This window comes from Lissotriton vulgaris, chromosome 1_1, assembly GCF_964263255.1.
Source record: "Lissotriton vulgaris chromosome 1_1, aLisVul1.2, whole genome shotgun sequence".
Classification (NCBI taxonomy): Eukaryota; Metazoa; Chordata; class Amphibia; order Caudata; family Salamandridae; genus Lissotriton; species Lissotriton vulgaris.
Window position 1 is genome coordinate 1,873,973,569 of NC_141685.1, and position 16,668 is coordinate 1,873,990,236.

A 16,668-nucleotide genomic window follows, 5' to 3' on the forward strand; every position below is an offset into this window, starting at 1 on the left:
CGCTTTCACCAGGCACACACACACACACCACCAGCCGTCAGTGCATGCTTTCACCAGGCACACACCACCAGCCATCAGTGCATGCTTTTACGAGGCCCACACATACCACCCGCCATCAGTGCATGCTTCCACCAGGCACACACACCACCAGCCATCAGTGCACACATCAATTGTTAACACATCCACCATTAACTATTGTAGCAATCGCAGTATGGCACACTTTACTTTTAAACATATTCATCTAAAGCGCAGCATGCCACCATTGCTACAAAAATAAATGCACTTTTTTTGGCCTACAATTTATAGACTTTTGTTGCAATTGGTGTTGCAATATTTAGCAATGCCAATAGCTCAAACTTAATTAATGTGAGACCTATTGCATTGCAAATTCTTGTTTAAGTGTAATTTCAAAATGGCAATAGATACCTAGTTCATATTTGGTTTCTCTGGAATCCTAATTTAAAATCCTAACTTATGGTGAAGTCGGATTTTAAATTTCTATTCTGAAAATGGCACTTTTAGAGAGTTGGCATTTTCATGCCTTAGCCGTATGGTGTTTGCAGCCTATCTCTGGTCACATAACTGGGTCTAGTTAGCAGTTAGACTTTGTGATTTGCTCTTAGACAGCCACATACAATGGGAGTTTAAATGTGACTGGATTGGCCATCGCTGGCAAGATGGGAGGGAGGAGCTTGGCCCAGCCTCAATTACCACACAAAGGGCTGCAAACCCATCAAGTTAGTCTGGAGCCAGGGCAGGAAAGGCAGGACATCCGTGTACCTCATGGGCAAGCCTCTAGAAACTTCTCCCCACTTCAAAGGAACAACTGTGTACAAATGAAACACCTCAGACACCACCACTTCAGTACACTTCTGGACCTGTGGGACTGCTGTGCTGTTCCAAGGACTGCGGCTCTGAAGGAACTGCTGCCATGCTCTGCTGACCTGCTGCCCTCTTTTTGCTGGGTGAGAAGGACTGCATCTGCATCACTTGAAGAGTGACTCCAAGGGCTAGTTGCCTGGCCATCTGATCTAAAGCCTCAGGGACATAACAGGCTTCCAATAACCTTTCGTCTACACCTGCACTCTGTCATCTGTAAGTCTACCCTACCAAGTGGAGCCCCCGAGTCCTGGACCCTTGGAAGTGGGCTTAAGGTGCATTACCAGCCTCTTTGGATCCCATGGAATTGACTCGTCACCTCTGCTGTACGGCACAACCCCGATCAGAACCGATGCATCTCTGCCGCTGCGTGGATTGGACCGGTCTCCAAGACCTGCAATGCGATCAAAGCCCACATTGCCTTCTGAACCGCCACTGTACATCGCATCCTCGGCGCAGCCCCTCTCATCTCTTGTCAATGGCAGCCTCAGCAATGACCATAGACTCCGCATTGCAACTCTACAACTTTTTAAAGCCAACACATCTCCCCGACTGCGTTCTGCATTACCAACACCGGACTTTGCATCATAAGCCCCATCAGCTCGACCGGCGCCGCAACACAGCCTCGCACCACAGCCTTGCCGCATCTTGGAACCGATGCATCACCTGAGCTGCGCAATACATCTTTGGCAGGGTCTCAAGCAACGCTCCACAAACCAAGATTTAAGGTACTCTGTTTGGCGGGCCTAAAGGGGTCCCTGTAGCTGGCCCACACTCCATCTTGGTCTGCCTGAACTTGTGACTTTGTCTCGGCCCAGTGCAACCAGATATCCACAATTGGCACTTTGTGCTTTTTGGCGTTTTTTTCACTTAGACCTTAAAAATTGAATATCTCCAGTTCTACTAATTTGATTTTTGTTGTTTAGGTCTGGTTATATTATTTAAATTGAGCTCTAATTTTCTAAACCTGTTGTGGGCTACTTCTGTGTTGTGTTTTATCTGTTTTACTGTTTGAAGCGTTGCACAAATATTTTACACATTGCCTCCGAGTTAAGCCTGACTGCACTGTGCCAAGCTACCAAGGGGTTGAGGACAGATTAATTTGGGCATGTTTCTGCCATACCTTGAAAAGGATTGTGGTTGCTGCTTGACCAGGGCCCACACCCCATTCAGCCAACCAGCCAATTTCTTACATATGCGTATAGGAGTAGTTGGATCTTTTACAGTCTGATCTTGGGAGGCTATGCCTTTTGCAAATGTTTTCTCTTAATACTTTTGCATTCAATATCTCCGGGTCTACTAATTGGATTTTTGAGATTTTGGCCCTGTTTTGTTTATTAAATTAATCTCTACGTTTCTAACCTGAGTACTTTTGGTTTGTGTTTTCACTGTTTTACTGTTTGAAGGGTTACACAAATACTTTACACAGTGCCTCTAAGTTACTAGAGGGTTGAGTACAGGTCACTTTGGTGTTTGCTTGTGGCTTACCCTGACTAAGATTGTGGTTGCTGCTTGCCCAAGGCTCACACCCACACCAAGCAAACCAATCTACCCCTTCACCCATTATGCTTTACAACCAATGCAAAGTCACATCTGAGTTCCCTACACGTTTCTGTGCATTACACGCACCTAGAGAGAGTGAGTTGCATTAGCCCCAAACTCTAGTTACAATTATGTCCCCTACCAAAGTGCCTTTCCAAGCAGTGGCTACAGGTATAAGAAGTTGTAGCGTTGGAGGAGCCCAGTGTTCATCAAAAACTGAAGTGGTGAAACTAGAAAAGCTTGTTACTGGGCAGGTTGCCTACAGCCACAGGTGGCCATCAATAATAATATTAACCTTGAATTTGTAAAGCGCACAGCTACCTCCGAAGTGGTTTCCCGGTGCAGGGGCCCTCGAGAAGATTAAGCAAGCTATTGCCCAGAGTCCCATGGTGCTGGGCAGACCCGGCGCCGGGGATCAAACCGTGAACCCCGTTGTCCGGAGTCAGGCACCCTGGCTGCTGCGCCACACCTCTTCCACAGACACTCCCTCGTGGGTTGGAGAGCTCACATGGGTGACCTGATAGTCCAGGGCGAAAGGTCCTTGAAACAAATATTCCCTTAACATCATGTTGGAGTTCATGGCAGTCCAATTAGCTCCCTGAGCATTCCAGTCTAAAATATTCCACAGAGCGGTTCATATTTGAACAGACACAACCACCATGTATTATATACAGAAATAGGTAATACATTCCATATAGATTTCAAAAACTGTTCAGACAATCTGGTGTTGGTCTATTCACCAACAATTTTCCTTGCTGACCGAACACCTCCCAGAGGTGAACAGCAACTTTGCAGATATTCTCATCAGAAGCCACCAATAAACTCCAAAATGGCATTTCACTTCCAGCTATACCAAAACATTAGCTCCAAAGTTTCGACACAGCAGTGGTAGACCTGTTTACCAACTGCAAAAATGTGAAATGCCAAAACTTCGTATCCATGTAAACTAACCGAAGTCTCTGGGCAATACCTTATGGCTCAACTGGTCTGGGATATTTGCATACCCTTTTTTTCAGCTACTACAGCTTCTGTATGTAGTTCAAAAAGTTGCCTGGTGCCAATGATGTTTATTCTCATCCCCTCTACATGGCAGTAGTAACCTTGGTTCTTTTCTCCTGTCAATGCACCATCCTAAAAAAGTTACAACTGTGCACATATGTACTCACATAGCATCAAAGTCAACGACTACATCTGAACCTCAAGAGGCTCATTTTTGCATTCAGATGGACACTTCTAACTGCAGATTCTGCACCTTTAAAATACCCCCAGTTGCCACACTGGATCTGGGCAATTTTCAGCATAGCCCCAGCGCACAATAGGGGGCCTCGTTCTGCTCTGGGTTGATCCTCTGTGAAAGTAACAACTGAAGCTGTATATAAGCACCACACAGGTGTGCTGACATCTGTTCCTTTCTTTCTGCCCCTTCGTTCGTGGATCTGGAGCCAGCTCCTGCTTTTTAAGTCAAGCCTATGCAACACATGTGCTTCTCTGTTAGGCATGCTGTATTGGAGTATGGACGCCCGCCCACTCTCTGCCCATATTTTCGATTGTCTTGGGTCATTGCCCTTCGTAAATGCTGCCTTTCGATTCGTTAATAGGCTTGTTAGTCCCTACATAGTACCGGCTTGACTTCATTTGTAACCTCCCATGAGGACTGGCCCTTTTACTTCTGTTGTTACACGGTATGTATGGAAATACTAATTTCTTTAATGCGTTTCTCCTACTGCAGGCATGAAATGCTTTCCTGTAACCTCTGTGCAGCTCCCTAGTTATAGTCTTCACTGCTGTCTTCCATCGACGCACTGCACAACTCCCGTCTGATTCGCAGCTTCACCCGTCCTGTCCCCCCTGTGCCTTTGCTGCTTATTTTAAGTTTGCAATCCACCTGAAGGTATGGAAGACTTTACATTAGCACCACTTACAAGGACAAATTCTGTTTTTGTGGGCACGGGGAGATTAAGAGATTTGCCCAGATGTTGAGTCGACACCAAGACTCGAACCCAGTTCCCCAGTTCGATGGCCAGCCGCTCTCGTCGTTATACCACACCCTCACCCTGTTCTACTAGGTTTCTGTGGAGTGCATTAGGCATTCCAGTGCTTTAGATGGAGAAAAGACTGCATGGCACAAATTCCCCTTACCTTATTTAACCAATTGTTGCTCGCCCTACCATATTAAATGGGGAAACTTTTCAGCCGAGGTGGAGCGCTGTTGTCCTTTGCAGACGGAAACCACAGCGTTTGCTGCTGTGTGCACTGAGGCGCACAGACCATTACTGACATTATGAATATTAATGAAGCATGGAGCCCGCTCCTTAATGGGTGAAGCAATGGGTGAAGTAGGCGCTCTGTGCAGCCGACTTGATAGTATGTTCATTGCAGTAGAGAGGGCACATCCGCTTGCAGCTTATAACAACAAGCATTGGCATAACCAATAGGTCTCGCTTTTGGGACCTTATAAGTATTTAGTTATGCAGCACAATATCCTTGGTGCAACAACATCAACTGTTGCATGGCTAAGCACTTATAAGGTCCCAAAGGCGAGACCTATTGACTATGCCAATGCTTGTTCTACTTGCCTACAGCTTTCTGCCACAACTTGTGAAAGGTCTTCCTTTTTACCTTTTAGGGCATTAGTCATGAGACTCAGAGGTCCCAAGCGCCCCACGGACGCTCATTCACCATTAGAGCATGTATTTCCTCCCAGTGTTATGATCTCAAATTGCGGCTTAGACATTTCAGATATGCAGGTACAGCAGAAGTTCTGGAGGGAGGTTAGCATTCATATAACAACAACTTCATTCGGTCTTTTATATTAAATCACAATTTTGCCTTGTCCGAACAGTATCCGCATATATGCAATGAGTCCAGTTTGAGGGTCAGATGGTCGATATATGCAATCAATATGACTGAAAGTAGTTGGTTCTTTTTTTAGGTATTTCACCCCAATATGATTTTGGAGTAGAAACGCACTAAAATGTTTGACTAAAACATTCTGTTGTGCTGTCAACCGGGATTGGTCGGAGTCCCTGTTATTGATGCATTTATCTAGGAGTGTTTTAATTAGCTGTAGGTAACCTTTCAGTTACTTCAAAGTGCAGAGGGATAGAAACTCCGCCCAGTTTGAAGACTGGGCGCTGTAGGGTAAAAACGCGTCCAATCCGACAGGGTGGCGTAGGTATCTGGTGTTCTATGGTGGTGGCCTCCTAGAGTCCAGAGAGGTGCATTAAAAGGCGAGACTGAATAGTTCTGTCTCCAGGAACTTACTGAAGCGCAGGTACACCCAACTCTTTAAAAGCAGGGGATGCTGAGATGCATCAGTGGTGGTATGAGCGCTCCTCGTTAGAGCAGGTGGGTGCAGGTTCACGATGCTTGTGTGTGTGATCCCACCACAGCAGCTGCTGTTGCATGCTAGTATGACCACTGTGCAGATTGCATCTTGTCTCCAATGAACAGGCACAATTTTGAGGATGTTGTGAAAATCAAGTTACTAGAGAGTCAAAGGAAAGGACTGGAAGCAACAGGATTCAGAACTTGAGCTGGTGGGTGGGATGCAAAAATCATGACCTCCACGGCAAGAAGCGTGAAAGGAAGAGGGTAAAATACGAAGCTTGTATTGCAATTCTAATCCGCAGATGATGCGTGGGGGCATCAGGGCAATGCTTAATTTGAGCAGGTGGTTTCTAGTGCTCGGACCGGCACTTAATTGTCAACACCAGTGCTTGTGACAGTCTGCCACAAGGTGGTGGTGAGGGGCTGATTACCCTGTGGCGTCTAATGGCTAAACTTTATAATATAGCCTACCATCTGGCTTACAACAAAAATAACAAAAGAACAACTTGAGGTCTTAATCCTCACCAAAAGCATAGTACACCAGTATGGTATGATGTGTAGCACCTTGAAACTGTATAGCACCTTGAAAATGTCCTGGGGGGGGGGGGGGGGGTGGAGGGGGGATGGGAAAGGGGGACATTTAATGCTTAATAAGAGCCACAACTAAAAACACACATTTATCCATTTTATTTAACATATACACATTTGTAAACCAATGCGACCACAAATGGTTGTTAACCGGGAAAAAGAAATAAATATTGAATAATCATAACTGCTGTAGCAATTCGGAATGAAATAATGGAAGGAAGGCCAAAAGCTTCCGTCAGTATCCGGGTAGACACAGGCATGTTTCATGTTATAAGAATTCATCCCTCCCCCTCCCTCTGGCTGCCTGTCACAGGAAGCTCTTCAGGGCTGTGCTGCGGCGGGACAGGGCCAGCACTGGGAGGGGGTCACATGAACAGGAGCCCGGCCTCCTTATCACAACCAGCAGACGTGGGGAGGGAAAAGAACACCGCCGGCCCTCGCGGGGTTCACAGACTCCGAGATGGGGCCACTCAAACCCTCCGTGCGGTAGAAAAGTGAGCACTTGTATCCTCTGACACATAATGTATGTTAGACTGCACAATTAAGAATAGCCAGGACATGAAAAGGCGTCATGCACACAGAATGATAAAGCGGTTTGTCTGTGGAGAAGGAATATGGAGTGCCATACGTTCCCAGCCCTGGGGCAATGCAATTGTTTTTTAAAGTATCAAGAAAAAAAATAACACATCTCAGCCCCACAGACAGGGCCTCACATGGTCCTGTTCTAGGGACCTGACCTGGGCTTAATTTGTGACAAAAAAAACAATTGACGAAAAATTAGGAGGAAAAGGGAGATGCGAGCAGAGCATCAAAGAGCTGGGCGAAAAGGGAGGGGGAATGCAAAGAGCAGAGGAGCCAGAATGAAACTGACGAAAAGGGAGGGGGGGAATGGGAGGAGCAGAGGAGCCAGAATGAAACTAACGAAAAGGGAGGGGGGAATGCAAGGAGCAGGGGAGCAAGAATGAAAGTGACGAAAGTGATCACGATCAAGCACAAGGCGAGCGCGCGCCCGCGCACATGCACTGCAAGCTGTAGCCAGCTGTAGCATTTTTTAAAGCCCTCCTCACTTAAGGTCTCGCCAGATCAGCGCAATCGCTGGATCAAGCGAGACCTAAAAACATAGCGCTGCATGCAGCCTATCCGTGCACCTGACCTGGGAGTGCATAAAAACGGCGCTAGCTCAACACGAGTGGTGGTATGTTGTGCATTTTACCTCTAGTTTTGTCTTCCTTCCTACGTTTAGTTGTAAAGGCGAGTTGTTAATCAGTGCCACGGCACAAATGGCTTTGTTGTGCCAAAAACAGACCTTGGAAAAAAAACTTCTGTTGTATCTTGGAAAAGGCAAACATTCATTGTTGTGTTAGTCACGCATGCTCTCAACTTCGTGCAAGCATTGACAACACATGCTCTTATGGAGTTGATCATTTTCTTAGTTGAACTTTTTTTGGGGGGGAGACATTGGTTTTGTGTGCATACTTTCAGAGTTGTTTATTTAAATGCTTCATCTCGCCTTCCATTCTTCTTGCTTTCCCCTCTCTCTCCATCACCCTCCACGCTCCGAAGTTGCTTAAGAAACTTCCCTCAACATTCCACACGTTCCGGTGTTGTTGGTCATCATCCTGCTCCCACCCCTTCATTGATCTGATGCCTAAGGCCTGCTTTTTCGGTCCACTATGAACACTCCACTCTCCATGGTAATTAAGAATGTAAACAAGACATAGTAATCCCTTCACTTCTTATACGTAATGAGTGCAAACACGAGGGCAAACATCAAATTCATAATTATAACAGGTTTATTTTTATAGCCAAAGCTTTCTTTTCTGAAAAACATTCCATGCCATTGGATATTTTAAAATAAATTGTGTTGTGTTTGCTAAATGCTTCGCTATGCCTTTCCTCCCACGTTCTGTTAGAAAGACGAGTTGTAAATCAGTGTTTAAGCAGAAATGACTTTAAAGGTGCATGGCTAAACACTAAGAAGGTCCAAAAGGCGAGACCTATTGGCTATGCCAATGCTTGTTCTCTTGAGTTGACAAGCATTTTTCTTCACATAAACGTGTTTCTAGTGTGCAAGCGAAATGTCCTAAAACCTCAGGCTGTAAACCTCGAAGGGGTTGTCGCAAACAAATGTCTGATGAATCCCCCACATGGTGTGCCACTGGTGTCTACAGTCAGGCCACTACGCAAAATCATGTGATGAATCTGCAGGTAATTCAGGACCACAAAACCAAACTGTAAGTCACCAAGCATGGCCAGCAATCACTTCAAGACCCCACCTGATTGAAGTCCGGGGCATGGACCGGGCCCCATGACGGATCTTCGTCGCACTCCAAATCTTCAGTTACATTTATTTTATTTTGAGAGTTTTATATAGCGCGAACAAGATCTTTGCAGATAACAGAGCGCTTTACACAGGCAGGTGGAAGGGTAGGGGAACAAGGGGGGATAGTAGGGGGGTAGATCATCAAGTTCATGTACATAGCAAAAAACAAATTACGTATAGTACAGGGTATGAGGTAGCACGGCCTAGTTGGAGCGTAGGTCATCAAAACGCTGTGAATAATACCGAAATCGATAAAAAACTGATATGAGGTAGCAAGGATCTAAGCACTTTAGACTAATATAAGTCCAGACACACGTACATAGGAATATATAGGCTGTATCATAACAGAATACTGATAATACTGAGGGGGGGATGTAAATCAATGTAAATCAAACGAATTGTTCAAGTGTATTTAGCCATAAGGATACTTTTGACTTCTTTCATAAAAAGAAGGGAGGAAGAGATGAGCCTCGTTTTAGGAGGAAGTGCGTTCCAGATCCTGGGCGCCATTCCAGAGAAGGAGCGTTTGTAAGTTTTTTCCTTCCGGAATCTTCGCGGTTTCAACAGAAGATTGTTTGTGCTCCTGGTAGCTCTGGACCCACCGGACATTGTCAACTTATGAGTGAGGTAGCTGGGTGATTTCAGGTGTATAGCCTTGTGCGTCATGCAGGCAATTTTCAGCTGTATTCTGGCTTCAAGAGGCAGCCAGTTCAAGGATTTGAAGTCAGGGGAGATATGTGAATGCTTTTTTGATCCAGTGATGAGTCTTGCAGCCGCATTTAGTGACGCTCTGAGGGGTGCAGTTGTCGTTAGGGGGAGGCCACAGAGGGCCACGCTGCCGTAGTCTATGCGAGGGATGACTAGAGCTTGTACTGCTGTTTGGAAGTCTTTTGCTGGGAGGAAGGGTTTCAGTTTCCTCAAGGTATTTATTTGGAAGTTCGCCCCCTTAGTAGCCTTGCTGATATGCTGCTGCATGTTGAGGTTGGTGTCGAGTGTTATGCCTAGGGATTTTGCTGAGTCCACGATGGTCGGTTGGACATTGAGTGCTGTTAGGTGCTTAAGCCATGTTTGTGCGGAAGATATTTTCGTGGGAGGTGAGATTAGGAGGAACTCAGTCTTCATAGCATTGAGTTTGAGGTGGTTGTCGGCCAGCCAAGATTGGGTGCTTCTGATCGTTGAATTCAGACTCAGGATATCTTTGGTGGATTGTAACTTGAGATATATTTGCGTGTCATCAGCGTACATGTGAAAGTGTACATTGGATGCTTGTAACAGAGTGGTGAGAGGTTCCATAACAAGGTTAAACAAAGTAGGGGATAGGCAGGAACCTTGCGGGACACCTAACGATACCGGTACTGGGGAAGACATCAGGTTTTTGCTCTTGAATTTTTGAGACCTGTTGTGTAGAAAGGAAGTGAACCAACGAAGCACAGACCCAGAGAAGCCCATTCTTGTCTTAAGGAGTTTGAGTAAGTTCTCATGTTTCACTGTGTCGAATGCTGAAGAGAGATCAAGAAGGATGAGGAGGCAGGTATTATTTTGATCTAAGATTTGGATGGCGTCGTCAATTATGTGAGTCATCCCGGTTTCAGTACTGTGCCCTGCTCGGAAGCCTGATTGGTGTGGGTTGAGGAGATCAAACTGTTCTATGTGCTTTGTCATTTGTAGTTGGACGCATTTTTCTAAAAGTTTGGCGAGAGTGGGAATGTTGGTAATCGGACGGTAGTTGTTTAGGTCCGTGGGGTCGGCTGTTGGTTTCTTCAATAAAGGTGTAACTTGTCCAACTTTGAGGGAGTCCGGGATGGTTCCTTGTTGTAGTGAGCTATTGATAATTTTAGTCCAGAGTGGGAGTAGCAAAGGGATGAAGTCTTTTACGGCGTTAGCAGGAAGAGGGTCAGTAAGGTGATTGGATGGTTTTAGGGTGCTGAGTATTCTGTCAATTTCTTCTTCAGAGTAGGTGTCAAAAGATGACCATGTCGCATTGTTTTTTAGTTTATTTGGTGTTGAGCAGTTGGGTATTGAGTAGAGGCTTGCGTCAATGAGGAGGTCGCTCCTTATATTGTCAGTTTTTTTGTTAAAGAAAGCTGAGAAATCTTCACAGGAAGGAGTAGTGCTCATGATGTCGACAGCTGGGAGTTGTTCCTTAGATTGAGATCGGATTAGCTCGAACAGTTTACTTGGACGGTTTTTTGCTTGGTCTAGCTGCATTCTGAAGAACTCTGACTTTGAGCGTTTTATTTTCCTGAAGTATGCATTTCTCTTTTTCCTCAGAGTTTTGAGATGCAATGTCGAGGGAACTGCTCTCCAGGTGCGCTCTGCCGTTCGCATAGCCCGTCTCTCTTCATTGAGACTCCCGTTGTACCAGGGGTTGGATATCTTAGTGGATACTCTTTTCAGTTGCATTGGAGCGGCCTCATTGATTATTGAGGCCATGGAGTTGAGATAGTGGTCAGTTAGGTCCTGAATGTCAGTAGCATCGGTAGGGGGGAGTAGGAGATTGCAGCTGTTGGGGGGTAGAGAGTTTGGATTGAGTTTCCTCATGTCTCTTTTCCAGACTTTGGGCTTGGCGTATTGCACCGGGATGAGTTTTACTTTTTCCTTGATGAGGAATGTGATAATATGGTGGTCTGACCAGTCACAAGGTTGTATTGAGTCAAGTTGAGTGGTGCCTTCTTTGGAAATGACCAGGTCGAGGATAGAGCCTTTGTCATGTGTCGGGGTGTTGCAAATTTGAGTGAGGTCCGAAGCGGTAAGGAAACTTTTGAGGCTATTAACTACTGCGTCACTGCAGTCATTCCAATGGAGATTGTAGTCACCAAGGTAAATTTGTGTGTTTTGCCGTCCTGCGTTGATTGATATTGTGCCCATGAGTTGTTGGGAGAAGACGATGTTGTCCCCCGGGGGGTGGTACATGATATGTAGTGAACATACAGGTTTGTTCTCACTGGTGACATCAAGGCAGAAGTATTCACAGGAGGTAAGAGAAGGAGCGGTGACTTTGTTAATAGATAGGTTGCTCTTGTAAATGCAGGCGATTCCGCCACCTGTCTTGTTGTTGGACCTGTCAAGTCTAGAGATGCAGTAGTTGGGGGGGACTAGGATATCCATGATAGGATTGGAGGCTTCAGTTAACCATGTTTCAGTTAGTATGGCCAGGTCAAGGTTCCTAGACAAGATGAGGTCAGCGACCTCCGTCGCGTGTTTTTGGGCCGACCTACAGTTGAGAAGTGTGCATTTGAGTCTGGGGGTGCAAGGGGAGGTGGAGGGTTCTGTAGCGAGAGGGACTTTAGTGAGGTTGCTGGGAACAGAGCCTCTGTTGCTATGAGTGGGGTGCCTACTAGGGTTGGAGAGAATCGTAGAAATGGATATGTGCGAGGTGGTTAAGCTGTTTTGGGTTGCCGGGACATATGAGCTGAGTAGGGTGTGTATGTCGCGGTCCGAGAGAGTCTTGATTGCGCGCTGGGGGCGGTTGGCGGTATTGCGAGAGGGGGTAGAGGTCCCATGTAAGGGGCGGTTAGGATGTGGGGGGGAGTTGTTCATTCGTTGAGAAGTGGTCGTGAGGGGGGGGGGGTGCTCGGTGTACGGGAGGAGTAACTCTTTGAGCGAGTGGAGCTCTTCTTTCACTTGGAGGAGGGTGGTCATGATTATATCCAGCGTGCCGTTGGGAGTGGGGTTAGAGTTATTGGAAGGGTAATCAGCGACAGGAGGGGTGAGGCAAATGCGGGACGAGTGGAGACTGATCGTTGTGGGGGGGCAAGTGTAGTAATGGGGAGTGAGAGTGGGGGGGGAGATGTTGAGGGGGGAGTGGGGACCAGGAGTGGAGGGGGGGGCTAAGGGTGGGGATAGAACTGTTGAAGGAAGAGTGGAGGCTTGGAGTGGCGGGGGGGAGATGTTGAGTGTGGGGTGTATGTCTGGCATGGGTTGAGTGCCGAGAATATTGGGGGCGCTGATGAGGGCGGAGTGAAGGCTAGGTGTGGCGGGAGTGCAGGGAGTGTGGGGGAGATGTCGAGGGGGGGGTGTATGTCAGTATTTCTTTGAGTAGGGGCGGGTGGGGGGAGATGTTGAGGGAGGGGTGTAGGTCTGGAATGGGTTGAGTGCCGAGACTGGAGGGTGCGCTGTTGAGTGAGGAGTGAGGGCTAGGAGTGGCGGGAGTGCAGGGAGTGAGTAGGGAGATGTTGAGGGAGGGGTGTATGACAGGAGTTGTTTGAGTGCAAAGAGTAGGGTGGGGGGTGTTGAGGGAGGAGTGGGGGCCAGGAGGGGGGGCGCAGGGAGTGGGGGGAGAGAGGACATGGCTGGGGGGGAAGCTAGGTGCGGCGCGGGTGTAGGGAGTGGCGGGGTGGAAAGATTGGGGGGGTAATTGGGATGGCATAGAGTCGCGTTGTGAGGGTCAGAGGCGGTGGGTCGTTCTGAGACGTTAGTTGGAAGTGAGGAGTTCTGGTTCAGTTGGATTGGGGTATGTGTGGAGGGCCGCCGATTGGAGAGGTGCTCTTTGAAAGTGGGGAACAGGTTGTCGAGTAGTTCCAGGTTCCTGTCTGTGGCTTGAATTAGGACAATCCCGTTATTGTAAATAGTAATGGCTGTACTGCCAGGGAAGCGTTTGGATGGAGCGATGGAGAGTGATAGTCCATGAGCGGATTTCCTGATGGTGGAGACGTTGAGTAAGGCCTGGAAGGTTTTTCTCCATTGAGCTCTGCGTGCGGTGTGGAAGATGATATCAGTGTTCAGGGATCCATTTACCGGAGAGAAGTAGGTGTCAGCAAAGGGTCTTTCAGGGTGGGACCTCAGGATGAGAATGTAACAAATTTGATTGACCATGCAAGGCCAATGGAAGAATGAGAGTCATTTAAGTTAACACGTGACTTAAAACGCAACTCAACTTTAGTTGACATTTAACTAACTTTTCCATTATCTGAGTGATACTGTTCATAGCCATGTAAAGGCCAGGCCTTCAATTATGGAGCCAGATTGCTCAAATTCAAGTTTGAATGGGTAACCTATCTTTGAACAATTTGCAGGCTTTTGATTTTCAGCAATAAAAGGCAGTGACTTCTTTTGTAATGGTGATTTTGTTTTTCTTCTGTGTTACAGACCTTGTTTCAATCCCCTACATATATTTCTGAGTTTAATAGTACCAGTTAGCAAAAGATGGTGAATGTAATACTGAACCAAATATCTTCTCATGGTTATTGAGGCATGTAATGAAAAATAAAATCGTGTTTTCTTTTTTCACGTGTTGTTGTCCGCTTATGCTGAACCTTAAGAAAGGTGGGGACAAATACCTAGTCTGATGTAGTTGCATTATTTTGTTTGTATCAATTAATAGCAAGCCCACAGTTCTGTCTCCTTTCTAAAATATCCATTATTGTATTCCTGGTATCTGTCAGGCACAATGGCTTTGCATGTAAATGCCTCTTAAGTCTGTCACACCCATTGCTAGTGGACCACTCTATCTAGGCAGAGGAGCATTGATCTTTGATCAAGTAGGCATTGAATCTTGCAATACTGTGAATGAATCAGATCTAAACGTGTGCAAGATCATGACCATCAGGCTCAAGATGAGCCACTTGTTTAAAAGCAAGATGCCCCTCCTCCCCCACCTTAGCATCAGCAGGTGTCGCACAAGAAATGTCTAACTGTGTCCTGGAGATGGTAACAACTGGTTGCTGAAGTCTTTTTGTTCAGGAAGGCGCAGTAGGATACATGGGGCTACTGGTTTATTTTTGGCTGAAAAGACTGCCCATCGAGTAGCTGTACTGCTATTTATAAGAAACTTGTAGTGCCTGAAAAATGGATGACCAGGTAAAGCATAAAACACCAGTCTGCATGCTGGTCAAACAAGGGTGACCCTGACTGCTTCCTTCGCCTGAGCTCCGTGTTCAAACTCGTGTTTAAGAAGTGGAACACAATGTTTGATGTGTTAAAGCACATATCAATATAAATTAAATGGGACATGCCCACTGACCAGATTAATATCCAAATATGCATGGTAGTTTAAAAAAAAAATTGGGAATATTTAGGAGCCAGTCAAGGTGTTATATACATACTTATTAATAGGATGCAAATATTTAACAAATGCTTCAGGAAGTCAATCTGAAGTTTGGAAAAGAAGGCTGATTTCCCGAAGCCAGCTCTAATATTCGCAGATAAAAGCCAGGGTAGAGGCAATAGCAGACTGATTCAAGGAGGACACCTTATTTTCAAGGAGGAGGTCCTCGTAATAGGCCGAAGCGCATAGTGAAGGGAACAAGCCCCATGTCTTGCCAATGTCACTACCACTCACTCACTATAAATGACCCTCGTATGCACCTACATTGTTACATTAACTCAAAGAGAATGTCACCCCGTCAAAGAATGTCACTCCTGTGTTTTCGGGCAAACTTGTGTAAGGAAGCAAGTTCATTTAGATATAATTTTAGCGAATGCATTATGCACACTTGCAGACTTGGGAAATAGTATGATTGGGAATTTTGTTGGAAATGATAGAACATTGGAGCCATAGTTTCTGTGTGAAAGCCTGACTTTATAGTAAAGCCTTAATTAACTGTGCATTTAGATATTGACTTGTATGTCTTTCTGTTTTTCACAGTTCCTCAGCACGTTGTTCGCTCCTTTAAATTTTGTGATGGAGAAAGTAGAAAGCATCCTCCCTTCCAGTCTCTGGCACCAGCTGACGAGGATCTGAGAAAACATTGCACTAGCCAATCGCCGGAACATCTTACATGCCAATTTTTTGTTGACCACAAGAAAGCATGACTTTAAAAAAGGGAAGAAGTTTTGACTTATGAAGTCTCCACGGATTGTCTGTTCGCGCATAAAAAAACTTTTTTGTTGTACAAAATAAATCAATGTTCTGTTCTATTATGTTTTGCATTCAAAGGAAAAACAGTTCTTAAAAATAAACTTTTGTGTACTGCAGCAGAACAGTGGTTTATTCCAAGTTCTTGAAACTTCCAAGGCATTTCTGCTGTTACCAAAAACACCTGTTTTAAAGGATCAATCATTTATGCGATTTGCGATTCCACTCTTTGAAAATCTAATGCATCTGCCTATAGAATGTACAGGCAGAACTTCAGCAACAGAATTTCAGAAGACTCGCCACTTAAGCCGCCTGATAAAGGGAAACCCATTTTAAAAATGGCATAAAAAAAGCCTGTTCTTTTGTGCGCGTCTTCGAGACTTGCCATTTTGTTGATAAATGCAGACCAGGAGGCTCAGAAAACATGCATTAATTTGAAGGAGGCCAACCATTCACTTTTTTTCAATTTAAAATAAAATATAAATACTTTGTCCGACTTTGTTCTGCGTTGGGACCACATGGTGTTGGGGCTTATTCAAAAGGAAGCAGCATTCCTGTACCACTTATCTTCCTCCTTCCAGTCCTCACAAAACTGAGGGCAGGTCCGTGTTTAGGAGCCAGGCAACCTTGTTTGTCCATACAGCTTTACCCTGTCCGCTTTATAGGAGTATATTTACTGCTTACAGTTTACCCCTCACTCAGAACTTCCTGATTGTCTACCATTGGAAAAAGGAATTTGTTCGCAGAAGCAAGTCCAGGTGCCCAGATTTTCTTAAGTTTCTAGGATGCAAAATATTGCTGTGCTATTTCGCCCTTATCCTCCTCTTGGTTGCAGGTTAATTTCCCTCTCTTGATAGACTGTTAGTGATTTTTGATCTGCTCCTGTCCTGGGGCTGAGATGTGGGCTTTGGTGTTTCAGGCCTGACTTCCATGCCAATAGCCCATGTCCGGTGTTGCTTTCTAGAGCCTTTGCTACCTCAAGTGCTGCATGCCCCTGCTCACAGTGCTGTAGCTGTGTGGGAGCTTCTTTTCTCCTTACAAGGACACTGCTCATGAGTTTGTTTTTGTTTATAATTCTGTAGGTGGTAAGTTTGTTATCTACACACACAGGAGCCCAGCTATCATTAGTGCAGCAGGTGTAGTGGCATCGTGGCACAACGGTCGGAAGGGTCTACTGTACCCAATTGTCAAGTGCATTAATAAAATATAG

General features: G+C 45.7%; 1 protein-coding gene across 8 annotated transcripts in view; it reads left to right on the forward strand.

Moving 5' to 3' along the window:
* Nucleotides 1–15,577, forward strand: part of ST7 (suppression of tumorigenicity 7) — a 579,549-nt gene extending 563,972 nt beyond the window's left edge. For all 8 annotated transcript variants that reach the window (XM_086919396.1, XM_086919395.1, XM_086919397.1 and 5 more), the window contains exon 15: nt 15,249–15,577. In XM_086919396.1, the coding sequence (XP_086775522.1) occupies nt 15,249–15,344 (96 nt within the window). In that variant the 3' untranslated portion in view covers nt 15,345–15,577. The remainder of the gene's footprint in view (nt 1–15,248) is intronic.
* Nucleotides 15,578–16,668: the final 1,091 nt, after the last annotated feature.